Genomic DNA, 17467 nt, shown 5'->3' on the forward strand with positions numbered 1-17467 from the left:
TTTTCGCTTGAATCTTGTTCATGTACCTCTACTGTCTTGGAGATGTAGTCAGATCTTCTTTCATCTCTCCACTCCCGTGAAAATGTATTCAGACCAAATTTTCCTAGGCTCATATATAATTCCAGTCCAAGTTCAAGTCAATGTGTATAGCATACCTTCATTCGGTCTATTCCATAAGATGGACGAACCTAGAAGCTACATAGCCTCTCGTTATCGTTTAAGAATACGCTACCAATTTTCAAATATGATAGGCGAGGTCAGGCATAGACATCAATCCAATCACTGCAATGCACCTGTACGGCTTCCCTTTTTAGTGCCCACTGGATTAGCAAGCTTTCTCGGCCTGTGTATGGAGTCGTAGTATATTGTTTACTACATATTGGGGCTAAGCTTTATTGCATATGTATGCACAGCAAACAATAGTACAGCTATGTGTGTTCATGTGAATGACATAAACAGCCTCAGGCTTCACCAGCAGTCTCAACAAGTGCTGGATTAATATGCGAGACTATACAATGGAGCAGGATGTCACGTCGTTCGCCATGTTTGAAAAACGCCGTACATACTACATACGTATGTACTATACGGAGTAGTCTTACTTTGAATAGAAACTACTAACCGTCGGCTCGGCTCGGCTCGGATTTATAGATTGTCTGGCGCGCGAACTTGAAGCCACTATTCTCAACTTCTCTTAAAAAAAAATCCAATTCTAGCCACTCGCTACTATCGACACTATATACAGTTAAACATCGACAAGTTGACCAGCGCTCCAAGGGTACATGCAGTACTACAAAGATTTCGGTGCTGATGTACGGTGTTGTGGCGCCTTGGCCTGCAGCACCTTGCAGCATCTACTACATCTACAGTGCTACGCTAGCTTGATTTTGCCGAAATTCGCCCAAAATGGAGGAATAAAATGCTAAATTATCGTAATAAGATACTGTCTTTCCCCCATGTATTAGTCTCCGTATGTTTGGTGGCCTCAATCCTCTCCGAAATAGCGCTACACTAGTATTAGTCTAGTATCACGGACTTGTCTCATCCGATACGGGAAGGCGGGGGCCATAACTAAGGAGTATACGTTATACTCCGCACGTCGAACATTCAAGATCTTTAGTTCAGAAATCTGGGCTGACCTTTACAACCTTGGAATATTCTTGACCAAACCACAGATAGTTTTCACCACTAAGATGTGCACCTCTGAACAGGAACTTCCTGGTAAATTTTTAGGACGCGCATTATAGCAATTATAAGCGTAAGTGTTAAGAGATCTCATTGGATCGTCTAGTTCCACATAGCGATGTTCCACATAGCGATAGGTTCCTATCATTATTAGACCTTCTAGATCATCCATACATAGTTCATACAACAATCAATCCACGATAGATTATCAGACCGCGTCTGTTTACGCAGTTCATTTTTATTGGTGGTGTCATTGCTATCCAGTGGTAACCTCAAAACACCGCAAACTAACCCGGAGAAACGGAGAAACACAATTAAAGGATGACTATATTAGATATATTGAGAAGAACTCCACAAACAATACCGGATAAACGGAAGCGAGGGCTAATACTATATATAGGAAAGGCCATGCGCGCGTGTGTAGTGAAGGTTCCTGAAGCTTTTGTTATTTTCCCAGACTACAAACTCGGCATTACACATATCCTATACCACCATGAAGAATCTCGATGATCTTGCTCCTGTGACTGGTGATGGGACAGTTGCTGCGACGCCCTTGAAACCTCGAGACGCACCGACTTACCTTTTTACGTTGTAAGATATCATCTTTGTATTAATTGATCGGAAAGTAGCTGAAAGATCTACACAGCGGGGATTCCTACACCCAGACTGAGTTCACTGTCGATGGCACACAGCCATCTACCACAAACCCGATGGGAAACCCCACACTAGGTGAGCAATATTCACCTGAACAAGTGGCTAAGACACTCATGAAGTCAATTAGGGGCTGGTACAACGAGCGGTGGTACTAATTGGGTCGGATACCTGACCACTCTATACAATGCCTCACCGGTACTTAGCTACAACTTTGCCGTTGGAGGAGCGACAATCGACAATTCTATTGTCGATACTAAGGTTAAGGATGTGACATCGCAAGTCCGGGACTTCGAGTTGGCATATAGCAAGAAGCCTATATCTGCGCCGTGGTCTTCAGATAATGCGGTGTTTGGGTTCTGGATTGGAATCAATGAGTATCGCGCCTTAATACCCCGGTTTTTGGTTGTGTTCTAATATTTTTCATTTTGTAGTATCGGCTGGGGTCATCAAAATACCCAACCTAGTGTACTTGTGCCAAAATTAATGGCCCAGTACCGATCTCTCGTTGAAAAAATATATGCATCTGGTGGGCGAAAGTTCCTTTTCCTCAATGTCCCGCCTACGGATCGGAGTCCTATGATCATCAAAGAGGGACCGGAAGCTGTCAAGACATACGCTACATGGGTGAAGGCTTACAATAATGGCCTTGAATCAATGATTAATGACTTCAAGTCAACTTACACTGACGTACGTGGTGATCTTTTACGCTTTTTTCACAAAACTAACTGACCTAGACTACTATCGTTCTTTACGATACCTGGTCCTTCATGCCGAAGATCCTGGACGATCCCCAGACATATGGATTCCCGAATGCCACTTGTTTCAATGAAAATGGAACTTCCTGTATTTGGTGGAATCATTATCATCCCGGGCAGAACTACCATAAACTACAGGCAGCGGATATGATACAGTACTTGCAGCCTCTCGGTGCTTGGTAGACTGATTGAGCGGATCGAGATGGATAGAGGTAAATTACAAGGGGATATCAAAAATCAGATCAAAGAATAGATGGAATTATGAGGAATCTTTAATACAACCTTATAAATGGTACATGTATATGGAGTAGAGATACTGTACTCCGTAGACTCCGTATAATAGACGGACTTAACGGAAACAGTTTATTGTATCTGATTGGCCCGTGATAAATATCACACCACTTCCAAGATTCGGCCGAACTTGACGGACGAACATCTATGAGAGCTAACTATTGAAGTGTCAACTTCTTTTGTATTCCTACGTTCTTTTGTTTAAGCTTACGTGGAACTAATTTGAACTCAAGGATTATTTTGCCCTTTCGACCTTTCAGAGCTAGCTATTGTGCCCCTTTCTCTGACATCTTGTCTTATTCCGAAGGTTATTCCCACCCAAGGATGATGCTGCACAATCTACAACAGCCACTGATCTGATCAACTTATTTAGCAACACAACATCATTGGGCATATGGCCTTATTCTTGTGTTCTTGCTATACGGGTTAAGATGGAATCCTGGACAGATCAAGAACCGCCACGAAAGAGGATGAGAAAGGGGACTAGAAGTTGCACAGAGTGTATGAGTCAAAGAATAGATATTTGATGTGTCTTCGCTAATAGCGTTCAACTGTAGGTCGACGACGCAAGATTCGGTGCACATTCCATCCCAACCGCCCGGCAGTTTGCAATGAGTGTCGGTCTAGAGGGATGAAATGTGTTGATCAAGAACATACGGCTATGACTCCTCCGTTATCCGGCTACCAGCGGAACTCTCAACAGGGCGAACAACCATACAGTCTCCGCGAGCGAGTCGCGCACCTAGAAAACCTTGTGGAGGGGTTGACCAAGCGACTAGACCAACAGGACTCTAGCACTCCACCTCGTGAGCGCCATGTGACAAATCAATGTTGGTATCTCCCAGATGCGTGTGTACTTATGTCGCCTGACTGACGTTACCTAGCGGACAGTATAAAATCCCATCCAAGACCACTGGCTACTGAGTCAGACGAACTAGGCCCATCCGGAGAACAGATTTGTAATGCGCCGGTACTACAACTGTTTGACAATTATCTCGTGAGCCGCAAAGAGGACCCGTCGAATAATGATAAATTTGCCGGTGTTCAGGACATGTCGCCAAAGGCCGAAACAGTGCGTGCAGAACTCATGTCTCTCCTTCCTCCTGTGGAGGATATGAATAAGATAATCAACGTGTCCTACCATTGGTTCCTGTGGCACGATTCTTTCCCAGAGCTGTTCGATCGACATGCCGACAGACTCGTTTTTAACGAAAATTATCGCGATACTCTAGCCGCTCCCGCTGAAGTCGCCAAGGCACTCATGTGTCTGTGTATCAGTGCGATCCATGCCCCATCTGAATTTGACTCTAGTACTTTGACCGTGCCATTTGAACCTCAAAGGTTCTATGACCAATGTATTGAGATGGTGGATCGTTTAATTGTCCGCGATGACGACTTCGCGGCTACCTTACCCGGTATAGAATGTCAGATGTTGCTCCAAAGGGCCCATATGACTGATGGTAGGCTCCGGAAGGCTTGGCTGGTGATTCGTCGGGCAATCGAGTTTGCCCATTTGGCCGGAATGCATCTATCCACCAAGGTTCCAAGGCCAAGAGATTCTTTCTATCAAAGGCGCTTGAAAATATGGTGTTCCCTGGCAACATCAGATCGATTGCTGAGTTTGATTCTTGGTCTGCCTTATGGTATCACCGATGAGTTCTTTTTGCCACAGACGGAGCAGCGTCTCAGTTCAGACATATCAGCTCCTGAGGAATACTTGTTGCGCATTGGCATTATCACGGGACACATGGTTGACCGCAACCAGGATCCTTCCAAGATGACTCTTGCAGCAACATTGCAATTGGATCAAGAGCTGCAGGATGCTTGGAAATCTATGCCAAGTCACTTCCAAGCCCCAGAGCCTTGCCACTATGAGAAACTGGAACATTACGTTGAGAGAATCCCGTTGCAATTCATGCTCAAGCTACTGCGTGCTTTTCTCCACCTCCCCTTGATGTTGCAATCTCCCCATGAGCCTCAGTTCCGTCCCTGCCACACGATCGCCATTCAATCAGCAAGAGAAGGACTCGTTCTATACAAGGTCCTTCGATCCACCACTAAACCCTATCTATGCAAAATGATCGATTTCATGGCCTTCACGCTATGTCTTCTTTTGATAATCCACCTGCAAGGCTATTCTGATGAGTGTCCAGATCACAGCAAAGAGCAAGACGAACAAGACTGGGATATAGTAATGAAAGTCATCGAGATCCTTCGTCAGGCGGCAACAGAGCTAGGAGGCTCAGTTGCTGCTGAGTCCGCAGGCATCCTCGGAGCTGTCTACAAAACCAAAGATTGCAAGCAAGATTGGAGCTGTATTTCGAGCTGCAAAATTACAGTGCCCTATTTTGGTACTATTACCGTCGGTGCAGGAACAAAGTTCTCCAAGGGCCCTCAAAGCAAGGAGCATGCATCAGTAGTACCAGGCACAATGGGGATGGAGGCTAGTTGCTCGGAACAATGTCCTAGCCAGCTCTATACGCCGCCGATGTCTGACCTTGAAAGTGCACCAAGTACCAACACTGATGCCTTGAATAGTGCTTCACTCGTACCCACGATGGCGCCTGAATATCCAGACGAGTCATGGCTGTCGAGGGGTGAAACAGCGACAAACTCATATCCTGGTTTGGAGTTCAACGCGTTTAGTGGACTGTTCGATGATTTTGGGCAGTATATGTGGCCAAACCACAGTCTTGACCTTGGACTTGATCAGGGCTGGAATTTGAACTGGTCAGATGGTGTGCCACCACCATAATCTATATCTAGGTACTCTTGTGACTTTACTTAACGGTATGAAATCTGTACAAGCTGTAAATTCGGACGGTTGACGCTATATATATTCAGTTGAAATAAATGCAATTTCTATCATGTGATTGCATGACCGTAGAAAGGGGTCACTGCCCAGGTGGATGGATATATGGATTATTACCAGTCAACGGTCAGATCCTGCAGTGTCAATACCATTAAGAAATGAGATCAAAATATCCTATATATTCCTAAAATATAAATACAATAGATTAAAAACAAAAACAAGAAATCAAATCTAGAGTGGTTTAGAAGTGACGTTGCCGGGGATAAAGGGGTTTATGTAAGACTATTGTCCCCTGGTCGACCTCCCTCGGGAGTGATCATCTCAATGAACCCGTGTTGGAAACGACCGTGTGATCCCTGAAATCCTCCCATTTTCCCATTTGACTAGTCTGTTGCTTTTTCCAGTTACATGGGCATCTAGATCTTCTTAGTATATCTTCGCTTCGTCAACTCACTCTTGCCACAACACCTCCCCTCTCCCCAAACATACACAGAGCAGAGGAACATAAACATGACGGAACGACGCCCCTCGGGGTTGGAAAGGAGCCCAACTGCGCCATCGATCCTCTCAAATGGTCACTTTGCTTCGATCGGCGCCGAAGGCGATGCTGCATCCTATGAGCACGGCGTGCAGGTGATTGATGGGGATAAGGAGTTCAAGTATGGCCACCTCCCTCTGCCATGGTTCATTCGACTAGGAATAAGACCAGAATACTGATCGCATCACTATAGTCCCAACCTGTCCAAATATTTGTCCCTTGAAAATGTCACGTCGGCTGGTTTCAATTACCATCTCATCTCCGTGTTTGGTTCGCAATCCACCGGAAAGTCCACACTGCTTAATCACCTGTTCGGCACCGAGTTCTCTGTGATGTCCGAGCTGGAGAGAAGGCAAACAACCAAGGGTATCTGGCTGTCAAAGAACAAGAAACAGGGCGAAGCTGCCGCAGCGGAGCGCATGGCTGATAACATCTTGGTCATGGACGTGGAGGGAACTGACGGTCGTGAGAGAGGAGAGGACCAGGACTTCGAGCGCAAGAGTGCGCTGTTTGCGCTTGCGACGAGTGAGGTCCTCATTGTCAACATCTGGGAACACCAAGTGGGGCTGTATCAGGGAGCCAATATGGGGTTGTTGAAGACCGTGTTTGAGGTTAACTTGCAATTGTTCCTGAAGGATAAGCAGTATGTATCCTTTTCGTCGTCTCATTCTCTATGCGCTTTGGGTGCTAATCTCTCTATAGTACCACCCACCGGTCCCTCCTATTCTTCGTCATTCGTGATTTCATCGGCAACACACCACTTAAGAACTTGCAGAAGACGTTATTGGAAGACCTCTCTCGTCTTTGGGACACTATATCGAAACCCGCGGGCTTGGAGAAGTCGACGATTCATGACTACTTTGATTTCCAATTCTACGGACTGCCACACAAGAATTATCAGCCTGACCAGTTCGTGACGGAGGCAAAGAAGCTTGGCCTGCGTTTCCGCGAAGGCCACCGAGACCTAAAGAGGGATGCGCTTAAGGGCGAGTTTTCCGAGGGAGGAGTTTTCCTACCTGAGTACCATCGGCGCATCCCAGCCGACGGATTCTCACATTATGCGGAGGGAATTTGGGATCAAATCGTCAACAATAAGGACTTGGATTTGCCCACACAGCAGGAGTTGCTTGCGCAATTCCGTTGTGACGAAATTTTGCGCGAGGTAATGATAGGCTTCGATGAGGCTATCGTCGCTTTTGAAGATAAACAGGCGGAGTCTGTGCGTCTTGGTGAGCCCGAGGTCCTAGGGGGACTTGGTGTTGCCATGCGCGCTGCGCGTGTCAAGACCCTAAAAAGCTTTGAGACGGAAGCCAGCCGATACCACAAAGGTGTTTACCAACGGAAAAGCGCCGAGCTTCAGAACAAGGTCGATACCCGCCTCAAGGCACTTTTCCACGGCCAGCTGTCAGCAGCCCACAAGTCTGGAATTCGCGACTTCGGTGATTCGGTCAGTGGTGCTGTGAAGGATGGCCAGAAAAGAGGCGGGAGCTACGACTTTGCCGAAATCGTCACCAAGGAGGCCCAGTCTTCGTTGGAGAAGTTCGAGGAGGTCGCTCGCTCCACATTGGTAGATGGAGCTTCTTGGAGTAACTACAAGCAAGAATTATCTTTGTATAAGAAAGAATTGGACGAGGTCAGTGCTCGACTGCGCCGCGATGAAATGAGACGGCTGGCCACCCGTGTCGAGCGGTGGGTTCAATCTCGTCTGGGTGAATCTGTGGGCCTTGAGTTCAATGCTCTCGGGTCTGGAAGAGCTGGCGGCGGTGCCCCCGAGAATGGAGAGAAGCCTACCGAGAAGGGCTTCTGGGATCGAATCTGGAACTTATTTGAAGAGACTGTTCTTGATGCTGAGCGGAGATTCACGGACCGTGCGAGCAGCTTCGATGCTAGCATTGATGAGGTCGATGTTGGCCTTTGGCGACTGCGTCGTAAGTCTTGGGGTGTTCTCCACGCCAAAATTGAAGAGGAGATGATCGAGGGCAACTTGCTTCTCAAGCTTCGGGAGAACTTTGAAGACAAGTTCCGCTATGACGAAGCCGGTGTGCCACGCATCTGGCGCCCAACCGATGACATTGAGGGCATTTACACCCGCGCTCGCGAGTCTACCTTGACACTGATTCCTCTTCTGTCTCGTTTCCGCCTGGAAAGAACTGGTGCCCCGCCTCCACTTGACCGATGGATTGGGCACACTCCAAGCACTGCAACATCTGCGGACGAGGAGGATCTGGCCCCCATCGGGGGTGTTGATGAACACGAGGGCAAGAGTTTGGAGGAAGAAATGACAATTCTTAGCGATACGAAGCGCCAAGAACTCACTGTACGATTTAAGAAAACCGCGGATGGCGTCTACGTAGAGGCCAAGCGGAGTGCCATCGGCGGTATGACACAGGTGCCCTTGTATTTCTACGGTTTGTTGCTGGCTCTCGGCTGGAACGAAATCTGGGCTGGTAAGTTTTCATTCATGGAATCTTTAATTTTTGCATGTATGCTAACGTTCCCTTCAGTCCTGCGCAACCCGGCTTACTTTATCCTCCTATTTGTGTGTGCCATTGCCGCATACATCACCTATCAGCTCAACCTGTGGGGTCCCATGCTGAAGATGACCGAGGCCGCCTCCCAGCAAGCTCTGGTAGAAGGCAAGCGCCGCCTACGCGAGTTCCTCGAATCCTCCGATACTGGCCGCCAGGCGATTGCTATGTCGGCCGGGGCGCATGCTGGGTCTTCGGGCCGAAAGGAAGAGTATGAATTGTCAGATATGCAAAAGGGTGGGTCAAATGCTAATGACGACCTGGATGACATGTAATCTGTTTGCTTGCTGTGCGTTTCTGGCGATCATCCTGTACTTTACTTTCTGTAGCTTCTATATGCATACAACATGAGTTTTTTTTACAACAATCTCTTTGGGTAGAACAGGAGATAGGAGAAGGATATACACCGAACTCATATCAAGGGCAAATATGGGAGACACAATGGACGATGAATATAGTCAGTGCGCGTCGGTTTATATATGTTCATAATGTACAAAATTGGCAAGTTCTTATCTGCGGGGGTCATACTCACGTCAAGGGACCGGACTTCCTCCGAGGTGAGGGGTATGGTCCGATATTACTCTAGCTTTTGAAGTTGTTTAATCTGCGTCTTCGATCACCACTACCCAGAACCATGTCTGGCATTCCCAATCTCCCAGAAACATTCGATGATCTCCCAGACAAGCGTCGGTTTTGGCCTGGGACCGCAGGGTCAGAAGAAGAAGGGCTGGGGATGCTCCGTCTTCTAACTCCCGAGCTAGTTGCTCATGCCGCGCAGACACAAATCCAAACCGGCGAGCGGGTATGCTTAAATTGGAACATGGAGAATCTGAGTCCACCAGGTAAAACCAGGGCACCTTACTGTCAAATAAAATAAAAAGCCACAAGACTCACAACTCGAGAAACCAGGGTTCGGCCGCAAACAATTTGAGCACCGTGTCAAATGGGTTGCTGAGGGTATCGCCTTCGACGACGAGTACCACTTCAACCCACAACAGTCCTCCCAGTGGGACGGCCTCCGACATCACAATGCGCCAGCCCCAATTCCAGAGGACCAAGACCGACGCCTCTTCTATGGTGGCACGACCGCAGAAGAAATTCTAGATGAGAACTCATCGCGGATTGGCATCGGATTTTGGGCAAAGAAGGGCATTGCTGGCCGCGGCGTGCTAATCGACTATGTCTCGTATGCGGAGAAGAAGGGCGTCAGCATAAATGCACTGAGTCAACAGATGATCTCATTGGATGAAGTGCAGGAAATCGCGCGCGAATGCAACATTAAATTCCAGAAGGGCGATATCTTTTTCTTGCGGGTTGGCTTGCCTGGGACGTGGGAGCGGATGTCCGCCGAAGATCGGATGACTTATAGTCAGCAGGGAATGCCGCGGCATGCTGGAATCGAACAAAGCGAGCGGGTGCTGCGGTTTATATGGGATAATCACTTTGCGGCTGTTGCCTCCGATGCTGTTAGCTTCGAGGTTTACCCGCCTCTGAACGCTGAGTTTGATTTGCATCATCATCTTCTGGCTGGGTGGGGTATTCCTATTGGAGAGATGTTTGACTTGGAGGAGCTGGCTGCAACGTGCAAGCGTTTAGGTCGTTGGAGTTTCTTTATCTCGAGTAGTCCGTTGAACTGCTCCCGGGGAGTGTCTAGTCCGCCTAACTGCATGGCTATTTTCTAGCTATCGATAATGAGAAGCATTCATCCAAGGTAATTTGAGTTTATCTACCTATATTTACTCATATTTTTATCAAAATATCTCATGTCTGATGCTTCAAGTTAGGAATATCGCAGGGGGAGGTGTATAGATTCTTGGAAGTAGATAGTCCAAAAATTCATTATGATGGACTGCGGACTTCTTTGAAACCAAGTGGAATACAATTCAGGAAATTACATGCCTTATCAACAGGAAGCGTGGGATTGCTCTTGACTACATAACCCGAGCTATTGTCTGGGAAATATCTCAACATCATATAAATCCCCCATTAACCGCAATTTGACCTCAACACAAACAGACACCTAAATTATAAGGCCAAATATCACTCTATATGACCCACTTTTCCCCTTTTTGCTTCGGAAGCGCACGGCTTCATTGTGTTATTGCACAGATGAATTCTTAAATCCAGTTGAATACGAAAGAGCTGAAATCATGTCCCGAACACCAGAAAACTCAGCCATATACACAATCTTTCGTATGTTATGGACCCCTTTAAATATGACCAACTACGACGCTTAGCCACATCCAATAGACTAAGGCTAACGCCAAGATCCTGGCTAGTTTTACTACTATGGAGTAGTACTCTCATCTTTGTCTTTTATAGGCGAGGCCTTCTGCCACCATCCAAAATTTACATTTATTTTTCTCATTGGAGGTACTTCGTATGCCGGCCACAATAAAGCGGGTGGCGGCTCTTTTGCCCTGCGTCCTCCTGGTTCTAGGGCTCTATATTTACTATCAACCTGCACCACGGCCACTCACCCACAATGGAGTGCTTGACAAATTTCCTGCTAAAAAGCCAAACAGAGAGCATTTATTCGATGGCTCCTGGAATTATCAACGCGATAGAGATAACCTAATGCTCACGCAAGACCAATGTGACCAGGCATTCCCTGATTTATACGCCGAACTTGATCGCGCCAGGGACGATCGTAAATCTCGTCTGATATCTCTCAAGGATATCGATGCGATCCCTGCCCGAAATGGATATATTCGAGCTATGATATATGATCAACAGGTAAACAACATGGCATTTTGTGGGTCATCTAAATAGTAGTGCTAAGCATGGTCTAGTTGTATGTGATCGACAAGGAAGGCTCCATCTGGTCCCGAGAAAAAGCCACACTGTCTGCGATAAACCGAGCAATCATTTCATCCCCGGAGCCACTCCCTAACATTGAATTCGCTTTCAATACAGATGACTCGGTCGATGGATTGCCCCTTTGGGGGTACGCTCGTCGCGCACAAGACAAGTCTACATGGCTCATCCCGGATTTTGGATACTGGTCCTGGCCAGAGACCAAAGCTGGATCTGCACGTGAAGTTCAAGCTAAAGCTGAATGGGCGGAAGAAGAAGAAGGGCTGACTTGGAGCAATAAAACGGCCAAGCTGCTCTGGCGTGGAGTGCCGAACATGGGCCCAACCATCCGGAATAAGCTTATGCGAGTGACGAAAGACAAGTCCTGGGCGGATGTGAAGGCCCTTGTGTGGGACGACAAGGAAAGTCTGAAAAATGATTATAAGACTATGCCGCAGCACTGCGAGTATCAATATGTCGCGCAGACAGAAGGAAATACGTACTCTGGTCGTCTGAAGTACCTCCAAAGTTGCAGGAGTGTGGTTGTCTCGCACGAGTTGCAGTGGATCCAGCACTACTACCATCTAATGAAGTCCTCAGGCCCCGAACAAAACTTTGTCCAGGTAAGGCGTGACTGGTCAGATTTGGAGCAAAAAATGCAGCATCTTTTGTCTCATGATGATGAGGCCAAGCGCATTGCGGATAACAGCGTTCAAGTTTTCCGCGAGAGGTATCTTACTCCTGCAGCGGAGGTGTGCTACTGGCGTCGGTTGATGCGGGAGTGGAAGAAAACCATTGATTTCGAGCCTGAGTTCTTCACAATGGTAGACAGGAAGAAAGAATGGAGAGGTATTTCGGTGGAGAGTTTCTTATTGATGGGAGAGGTGGAGTATGATCCCCGGTGAAAGTACTCAAAGAACGATATATGTGTACATACAATACCTTGATTTGATGTTTATAGATTTGATTCTTTCATACTTGAGGCTTATATTGACAATTACATGAGTCCGGTGAGAATTAACATAATTAATGCTACTCCTTGGACTAACGGCTTACTGCCCGCTGAGACAGGTTATGCAGCTTTTACAGGAGGTATCAGCATTGTAGCTGCGCTAGTCGGTACTACCGCCCTGTTTGTGGACTCTCTCGATGGCCTCTTCACCTGGATTCTTGGCGGTGTTTCTTCTCTAGCACTGCTTGCTAGTGTTATTGTAAGCAGTTTCCATCCTATGTCTGTATGAAGGATGGCAACTGATCATTTTCACTTCCTGGTCTTTGCTGTACGACTACGTAGAACTAACTACTCCAACCCCTACACCACTTATAACAATGTCTTACTCAGTGGTGGCTGTATCATAACTAATCACGGCGGATTCCAAGGCTGCTGGTATTGGTATCGTTTTGGAGATTTGAAGTCTAGGTGTACCGCTGCTACGGCGGATGCTGCTTTCATTCTTGGGCTTCATCATGTGCATCACTGTGGTTTCTGTCTCTTTCGTCTTCCGTCAAAGACGCTGAGAGCTCATAGTGGGCCGTGCTTGGACGAAACATGACTCGGTTGCTTGACATGGATATAATGTGGAGGATGTGCAAACTGAGCCTGAGAGTAATATAACGAGGTTGACATTTTGGTTTTACGTTCTACGGCACATTTGTTAGTTATATATCTTCGAACATAGTTTTTTTTTGAACTTGAAAGCATCCATGTTGGCTATGAGATAAACGTTCATGATATACAGGGGTATCTATAGAATGAATTAAGATATATGCACAGCTGAACAGATAATACATCAGTGATCGAAATTCAAGAGTTCATGCACGCTCAATCGTGAATTGTAAAGATACCTCCCACTTTTGGCCTCCGGTGCCATACCCACCACCCAGCCTGTTGCGAATCAAGCTGGAGATTTTCTCCCGTAGCCGGACAATATTATCCTCAGAGCCAGTGACTCGAAGTCTGAGGTTTGCCATACATAGCCCATAATGGACCTGCCAGAATCGAGCATCATCAATCCCGAATACAGCAGGGTCAGCTTCAATATCCTTGATGACATCAGAAACTCCTTGGCCGGAGTAGGACATGAGAAGCATGGAACCTAGTGTCTTCACCAAGCGAGTTCCTAGGAAGCACATTGAGAAGGCAATGGTGCCAGACAGGAGCTTATCGAGCCAATCATAGATCCTGACTGAGACCAGAGGTAAAAGCAGCAGCAGAGCCGAACAAGAGAGGGTGAGGAAGTGGGATGGGTTGCTCAAGACCGATGGAAGAGATTGGATGTATCCAAATCGCATAGCCTTTCCAATTCGAGCATGATTCTTGAGACCAATTGCCGACACCAGCGTTGATGAAATGGCTAGAATTGCAGTCACATCCACACTACCCACAGAAACCCGATCATGATCATGTGGGTGATGAGGCTCATGACCAGCCTTTTCAAGGAAATGTTGTAGATTGTGGGAAATAAGATCCAACCCCATAAACAAAAGAAGCACGGCCATCGCGAACCCGGCTAGAACTTCAGCACGTTCAAGGCCGAACGGGTGGCGGATAGTCGACCTCTTCCAGACTTCAAAATTACCCAGCACGTCAACTGCAACACACAAGAGAGCCCCGAGGGAATCAAATAGAATCAGATGCGACAATGCTGTCATGGCAAGGGACCCATGTGCGGTCCAGAGTGTGTACGCCGCAACCAACATGTGGCATAGACTCCACCAGAAGCGGGTCTTCTGGTCCTTTGACATGCTAGATCGGCATTCTTTCAGCGTTGGCATGGGCAGGGAGTTCGGAAGGGCCAGGGGCGCGCGAGGAGGAGGCTCGAGGAAGATCTGGTGCGAGATGCTGCTGTGCTTGTACTTGTGGCCACGACGTTGTCCCATGTTCTGAAACACAAGAGAACAAGTTAGCACTAACGCCATCATAGATTATCGGAGCCATTCAACTCACCGATTTGATCACTGGGCTCTTTGCCATAACCGTAGTATTGAAATTAAATGGCCCCGCAGGAGACGTGTCACCAGCGCCATTTTCAATCGGTGTCTCTGCATCTTCAGGCGAGGTTGCCAGATTGAAAGAGGACTTCGTGGGGCTCAGGGTATCTCTGCTTTCATCATCCATGATGCCCTTTGGAAAGGAAGCATTAAGCGGCGCTAGGGAATTGCGATCGATCGGTATCCCCGAGTTGATCTGGGAGGCATATTCATCATCCACTGGTGGAGTGGGGGTGCGTGGCGGGAGAGGGAGAGGAAAGTTCGGAGCCATCGCGCTGGCTTTGCGAACAGAAGGCCTTTGTGGATTGATGGTTCCTATGTACACATGAGCGGGTTGAGGCTGGGGTTATCAACCCCCCGGACGAGCCCCGGTGTTTCTGCCGATCATCACGTGGGCGGCCTAAAGTGAAACCTAAAAGCCTTAGCGCATTCCTCCAGGGCCCGTGCCTTGTAATAAGAGGTCGAATACATGAGGGTAGGCTCATTGGGATTATTTGTATAAGAAAGGTAATGGATTGGTCTCAGCAGATTATACCCGGCGGGTTTAAATCTTATTTGATATAAGCCTAGGTATGACCTGCAGAAACATGCACAAATACGAAAGACTTCATTAGTTGTGATACCATAAGCGGGCGTGGGGTCCCCGGGGGCTTGTTCTATACTATAACATAGACGGCCATTTACTAGACGGCCATTTTTCGGATCTTGCCTCAATACTGGCAATATATACATAGAAAGTCTATAACGACTGTATGGACGGGGTACAATACGAGCAAATTTTGATTTATTTGAAAGAAAAGTCGGAGATTCGAGACCTGGTATATCAATAGCCGGTCCATGAAATCAATTTGCTTCAACGCTCAGTAATAATCTACACAATTTCAATATATCGCTTGAACTCCCTATAGCCGAGTTAGCCTTGTATTCATGGGTAGTTAGCAGTGTCTTTTCGACTTACCAATCAGTCACAGCCTCTCTCCAAAGACCCAATTCGTGTTGTCTTGTGGCTGTGAAGAAATCCACAAATTCCGAGCTTAGAATCTCCCGCGCAATACTTCCCGGGGATGAAAACCGGTCTAAAGCCTTGTCCAGAGTATTGGGCAGAAGCTCTGGGCGGTCCCCTGGCGCGCGTGCAGACATAGGTGGAACTTTGAGCTCAAGCTTCTTCTGCACACCCCTCCAGCCTGCTGCAAGGATGACACTCAGCGCATAATGCGGATGTAGATCAGCTCCGGGAATGCGGACTTCGAAACGTGTGGCACTTGGCTTGCACACTGGTGGTGTGATGAGACGTATTGAGGCAATCCGGTCCTCGAGTCCCCAGCTAATGTGCACTGGTGCCCAGTAGTTCTCAACAAGACGCTTGTATGAATTCACAGTCGGCGCAAATAGTGGCATAATATCTGGCAGAGCTTCCAGAAGCCCGGCGAGGAAATGACGTCCTGTTTCGGAGAGGTGTGCGATGTCCGACCATTGAGCGTTTGCATCGGGTGTCTCTCTTGCAAATAGGTTGTTCCCGTGACTGTCGGCAAGAGAAATGTGAATATGTCCGGAGCTTCCCGGCATGCCTTGCATGGGCTTAGCCATGAAGCATGGTGTAACGCCGTGGTCAACCCCTAGGGATTTGGTTAGGAGCCTGTCGATTTGTTAGCTGTGGGAACAACATATGATTTATGGTACTCACTTGAATAATGCCACCTTGTCTGCCATTTCGCTAATTTCTGAAACCTTCAAGGCCTATATAAAGCATCAGAAAAGTTCAAATGACCTGGATGGATTACATACTGCTTCATACACACCGGGCCCGCCCTCAGTGTGCCATCCTTCAATGCCGCAGTTGATCTGCGCACTGATATTGAAAATATCGTAGAAGTACTTTTTGTTGGCAACTGGCCGTGTTGAGCTATAGCAGAACATGCCAGCTGTAATTGGCCGCAGGGCACTAGGGGCATTTTTCTCTAGGAAAGTAGCGAGGTTGGGATGCTGGGAGCCGGCACTGCCGTATCCGTCTTCGGAAGGCGTCTGGAAATTCATAAATTCAAGTTCGACTATCTGGTGTTAGCCTTTGAGATTTATTCACCAAATTTTCCCCTAAATTACCTCCAGCTAAAGCACGAAGCCCCTCTCCCGCAAGCTTATCGCATAGACTCCTCAACATACTCCTCCCATCCGCTGAAACCGGGCGTGTATTGTCAAGAAATCGCACCAGGAAGAAAGGAATGTTTTCTTCCCATGGAAGACGACGGAATGAGTTCAGATCGGGAACAGCCAAGAAGTCTGCGTATCCTAATTCTGGAGGTGCGATCCGCGCATCGGTTGTCCATAACATATCGTGCATATCCCAACCAAAGATAGCTGAGCTGAAGCCAAACCCCTTTTCTGCAATCCCAAGGAATTTTTCCTTGGCCATGACCTTGCCACGAAGTACACCATCGCTGTCGATACCGGCGACCTTGACCTTGATGTCATCGGCGAGAAGGTTGGGGAGTGATTCGACACTGATCATGGTGGGCGTGGCTATTCTGAGAGAAATTTAAAAATTGTAGCAGGACTAAACGAGTCCTATAGGGGGTTTGAAATGAAAGAGACATTTCGCCGGCCTCTGTGGCTTTATACAATTGCGTGTGAGATTGCGGGTCCAACATATGGTCAACATTAATGCCGCGTCGCATCTCAGGTCGAAAATAATCCCGCGCAGTGTAGACAACAGCGCGCAATTTCCTTACAGACAGAGCAATTGATGTCATCGGTGAAGCTATCGAATATTATCGCGGAGATGCTCCGCGGTCCGCGCTGTGGGGTTCCGTACGTAGATAGCGCGCTTATCCTCGTTTCGAAACTATTGATTTAAGATCAAATCTTTGTTTGATTGACTTGATGTGTTCATTGTGAATATTGTGAATCTAAAGAGGAAGTATAC

General features: G+C 47.4%; 7 protein-coding genes across 7 annotated transcripts; 5 read left to right on the forward strand and 2 right to left on the reverse strand.

The window, feature by feature from the left end:
* Window positions 1-1675: 1675 nt before the first annotated feature.
* N7479_007790 (SGNH/GDSL hydrolase family protein) lies at window positions 1676-2774 on the forward strand (the record flags this gene model as incomplete). The annotated part of the gene is made up of 5 exons (XM_057255484.1): window positions 1676-1773; window positions 1829-1911; window positions 1964-2210; window positions 2268-2523; window positions 2571-2774. 5 exons carry the CDS (start codon window positions 1676-1678, stop codon window positions 2772-2774), a joined length of 888 nt encoding a protein of 295 aa, XP_057109346.1.
* A 539-nt stretch (window positions 2775-3313) lies between these two features.
* On the forward strand, window positions 3314-5637 carry N7479_007791 (uncharacterized protein; the record flags this gene model as incomplete). The annotated part of the gene is made up of 3 exons (XM_057255485.1): window positions 3314-3383; window positions 3440-3712; window positions 3767-5637. The coding sequence occupies 3 exons, from the start codon at window positions 3314-3316 to the stop codon at window positions 5635-5637; spliced, it is 2214 nt and encodes a 737-aa protein (XP_057109347.1).
* Window positions 5638-6204: 567 nt separating this feature from the next.
* Window positions 6205-9035, forward strand: sey1 (dynamin-like GTPase SEY1; the record flags this gene model as incomplete). Its single annotated transcript, XM_057255486.1, has 4 exons — window positions 6205-6353; window positions 6426-6875; window positions 6935-8679; window positions 8737-9035. 4 exons carry the CDS (start codon window positions 6205-6207, stop codon window positions 9033-9035), a joined length of 2643 nt encoding a protein of 880 aa, XP_057109348.1.
* A 359-nt stretch (window positions 9036-9394) lies between these two features.
* N7479_007793 (uncharacterized protein) lies at window positions 9395-10442 on the forward strand (the record flags this gene model as incomplete). Its single annotated transcript, XM_057255487.1, has 2 exons — window positions 9395-9602; window positions 9670-10442. The coding sequence occupies 2 exons, from the start codon at window positions 9395-9397 to the stop codon at window positions 10440-10442; spliced, it is 981 nt and encodes a 326-aa protein (XP_057109349.1).
* An 895-nt stretch (window positions 10443-11337) lies between these two features.
* On the forward strand, window positions 11338-12461 carry N7479_007794 (CAZyme family GT90; the record flags this gene model as incomplete). Its single annotated transcript, XM_057255488.1, has 2 exons — window positions 11338-11496; window positions 11553-12461. The coding sequence occupies 2 exons, from the start codon at window positions 11338-11340 to the stop codon at window positions 12459-12461; spliced, it is 1068 nt and encodes a 355-aa protein (XP_057109350.1).
* Window positions 12462-13368: 907 nt separating this feature from the next.
* N7479_007795 (cation efflux family protein family) lies at window positions 13369-14818 on the reverse strand (the record flags this gene model as incomplete). The annotated part of the gene is made up of 2 exons (XM_057255489.1): window positions 13369-14439; window positions 14504-14818. 2 exons carry the CDS (start codon window positions 14816-14818, stop codon window positions 13369-13371), a joined length of 1386 nt encoding a protein of 461 aa, XP_057109351.1.
* A 600-nt stretch (window positions 14819-15418) lies between these two features.
* Window positions 15419-17053, reverse strand: N7479_007796 (glutamine synthetase family protein; the record flags this gene model as incomplete). The annotated part of the gene is made up of 5 exons (XM_057255490.1): window positions 15419-15449; window positions 15506-16183; window positions 16232-16284; window positions 16333-16595; window positions 16648-17053. The coding sequence occupies 5 exons, from the start codon at window positions 17051-17053 to the stop codon at window positions 15419-15421; spliced, it is 1431 nt and encodes a 476-aa protein (XP_057109352.1).
* Window positions 17054-17467: the final 414 nt, after the last annotated feature.

The sequence above is a fragment of the Penicillium vulpinum genome (genome assembly GCF_028829585.1).
Source record: "Penicillium vulpinum strain IBT 29486 chromosome Unknown utg000003l_segment0_segment0, whole genome shotgun sequence".
Lineage (NCBI taxonomy): Eukaryota > Fungi > Ascomycota > Eurotiomycetes > Eurotiales > Aspergillaceae > Penicillium > Penicillium vulpinum.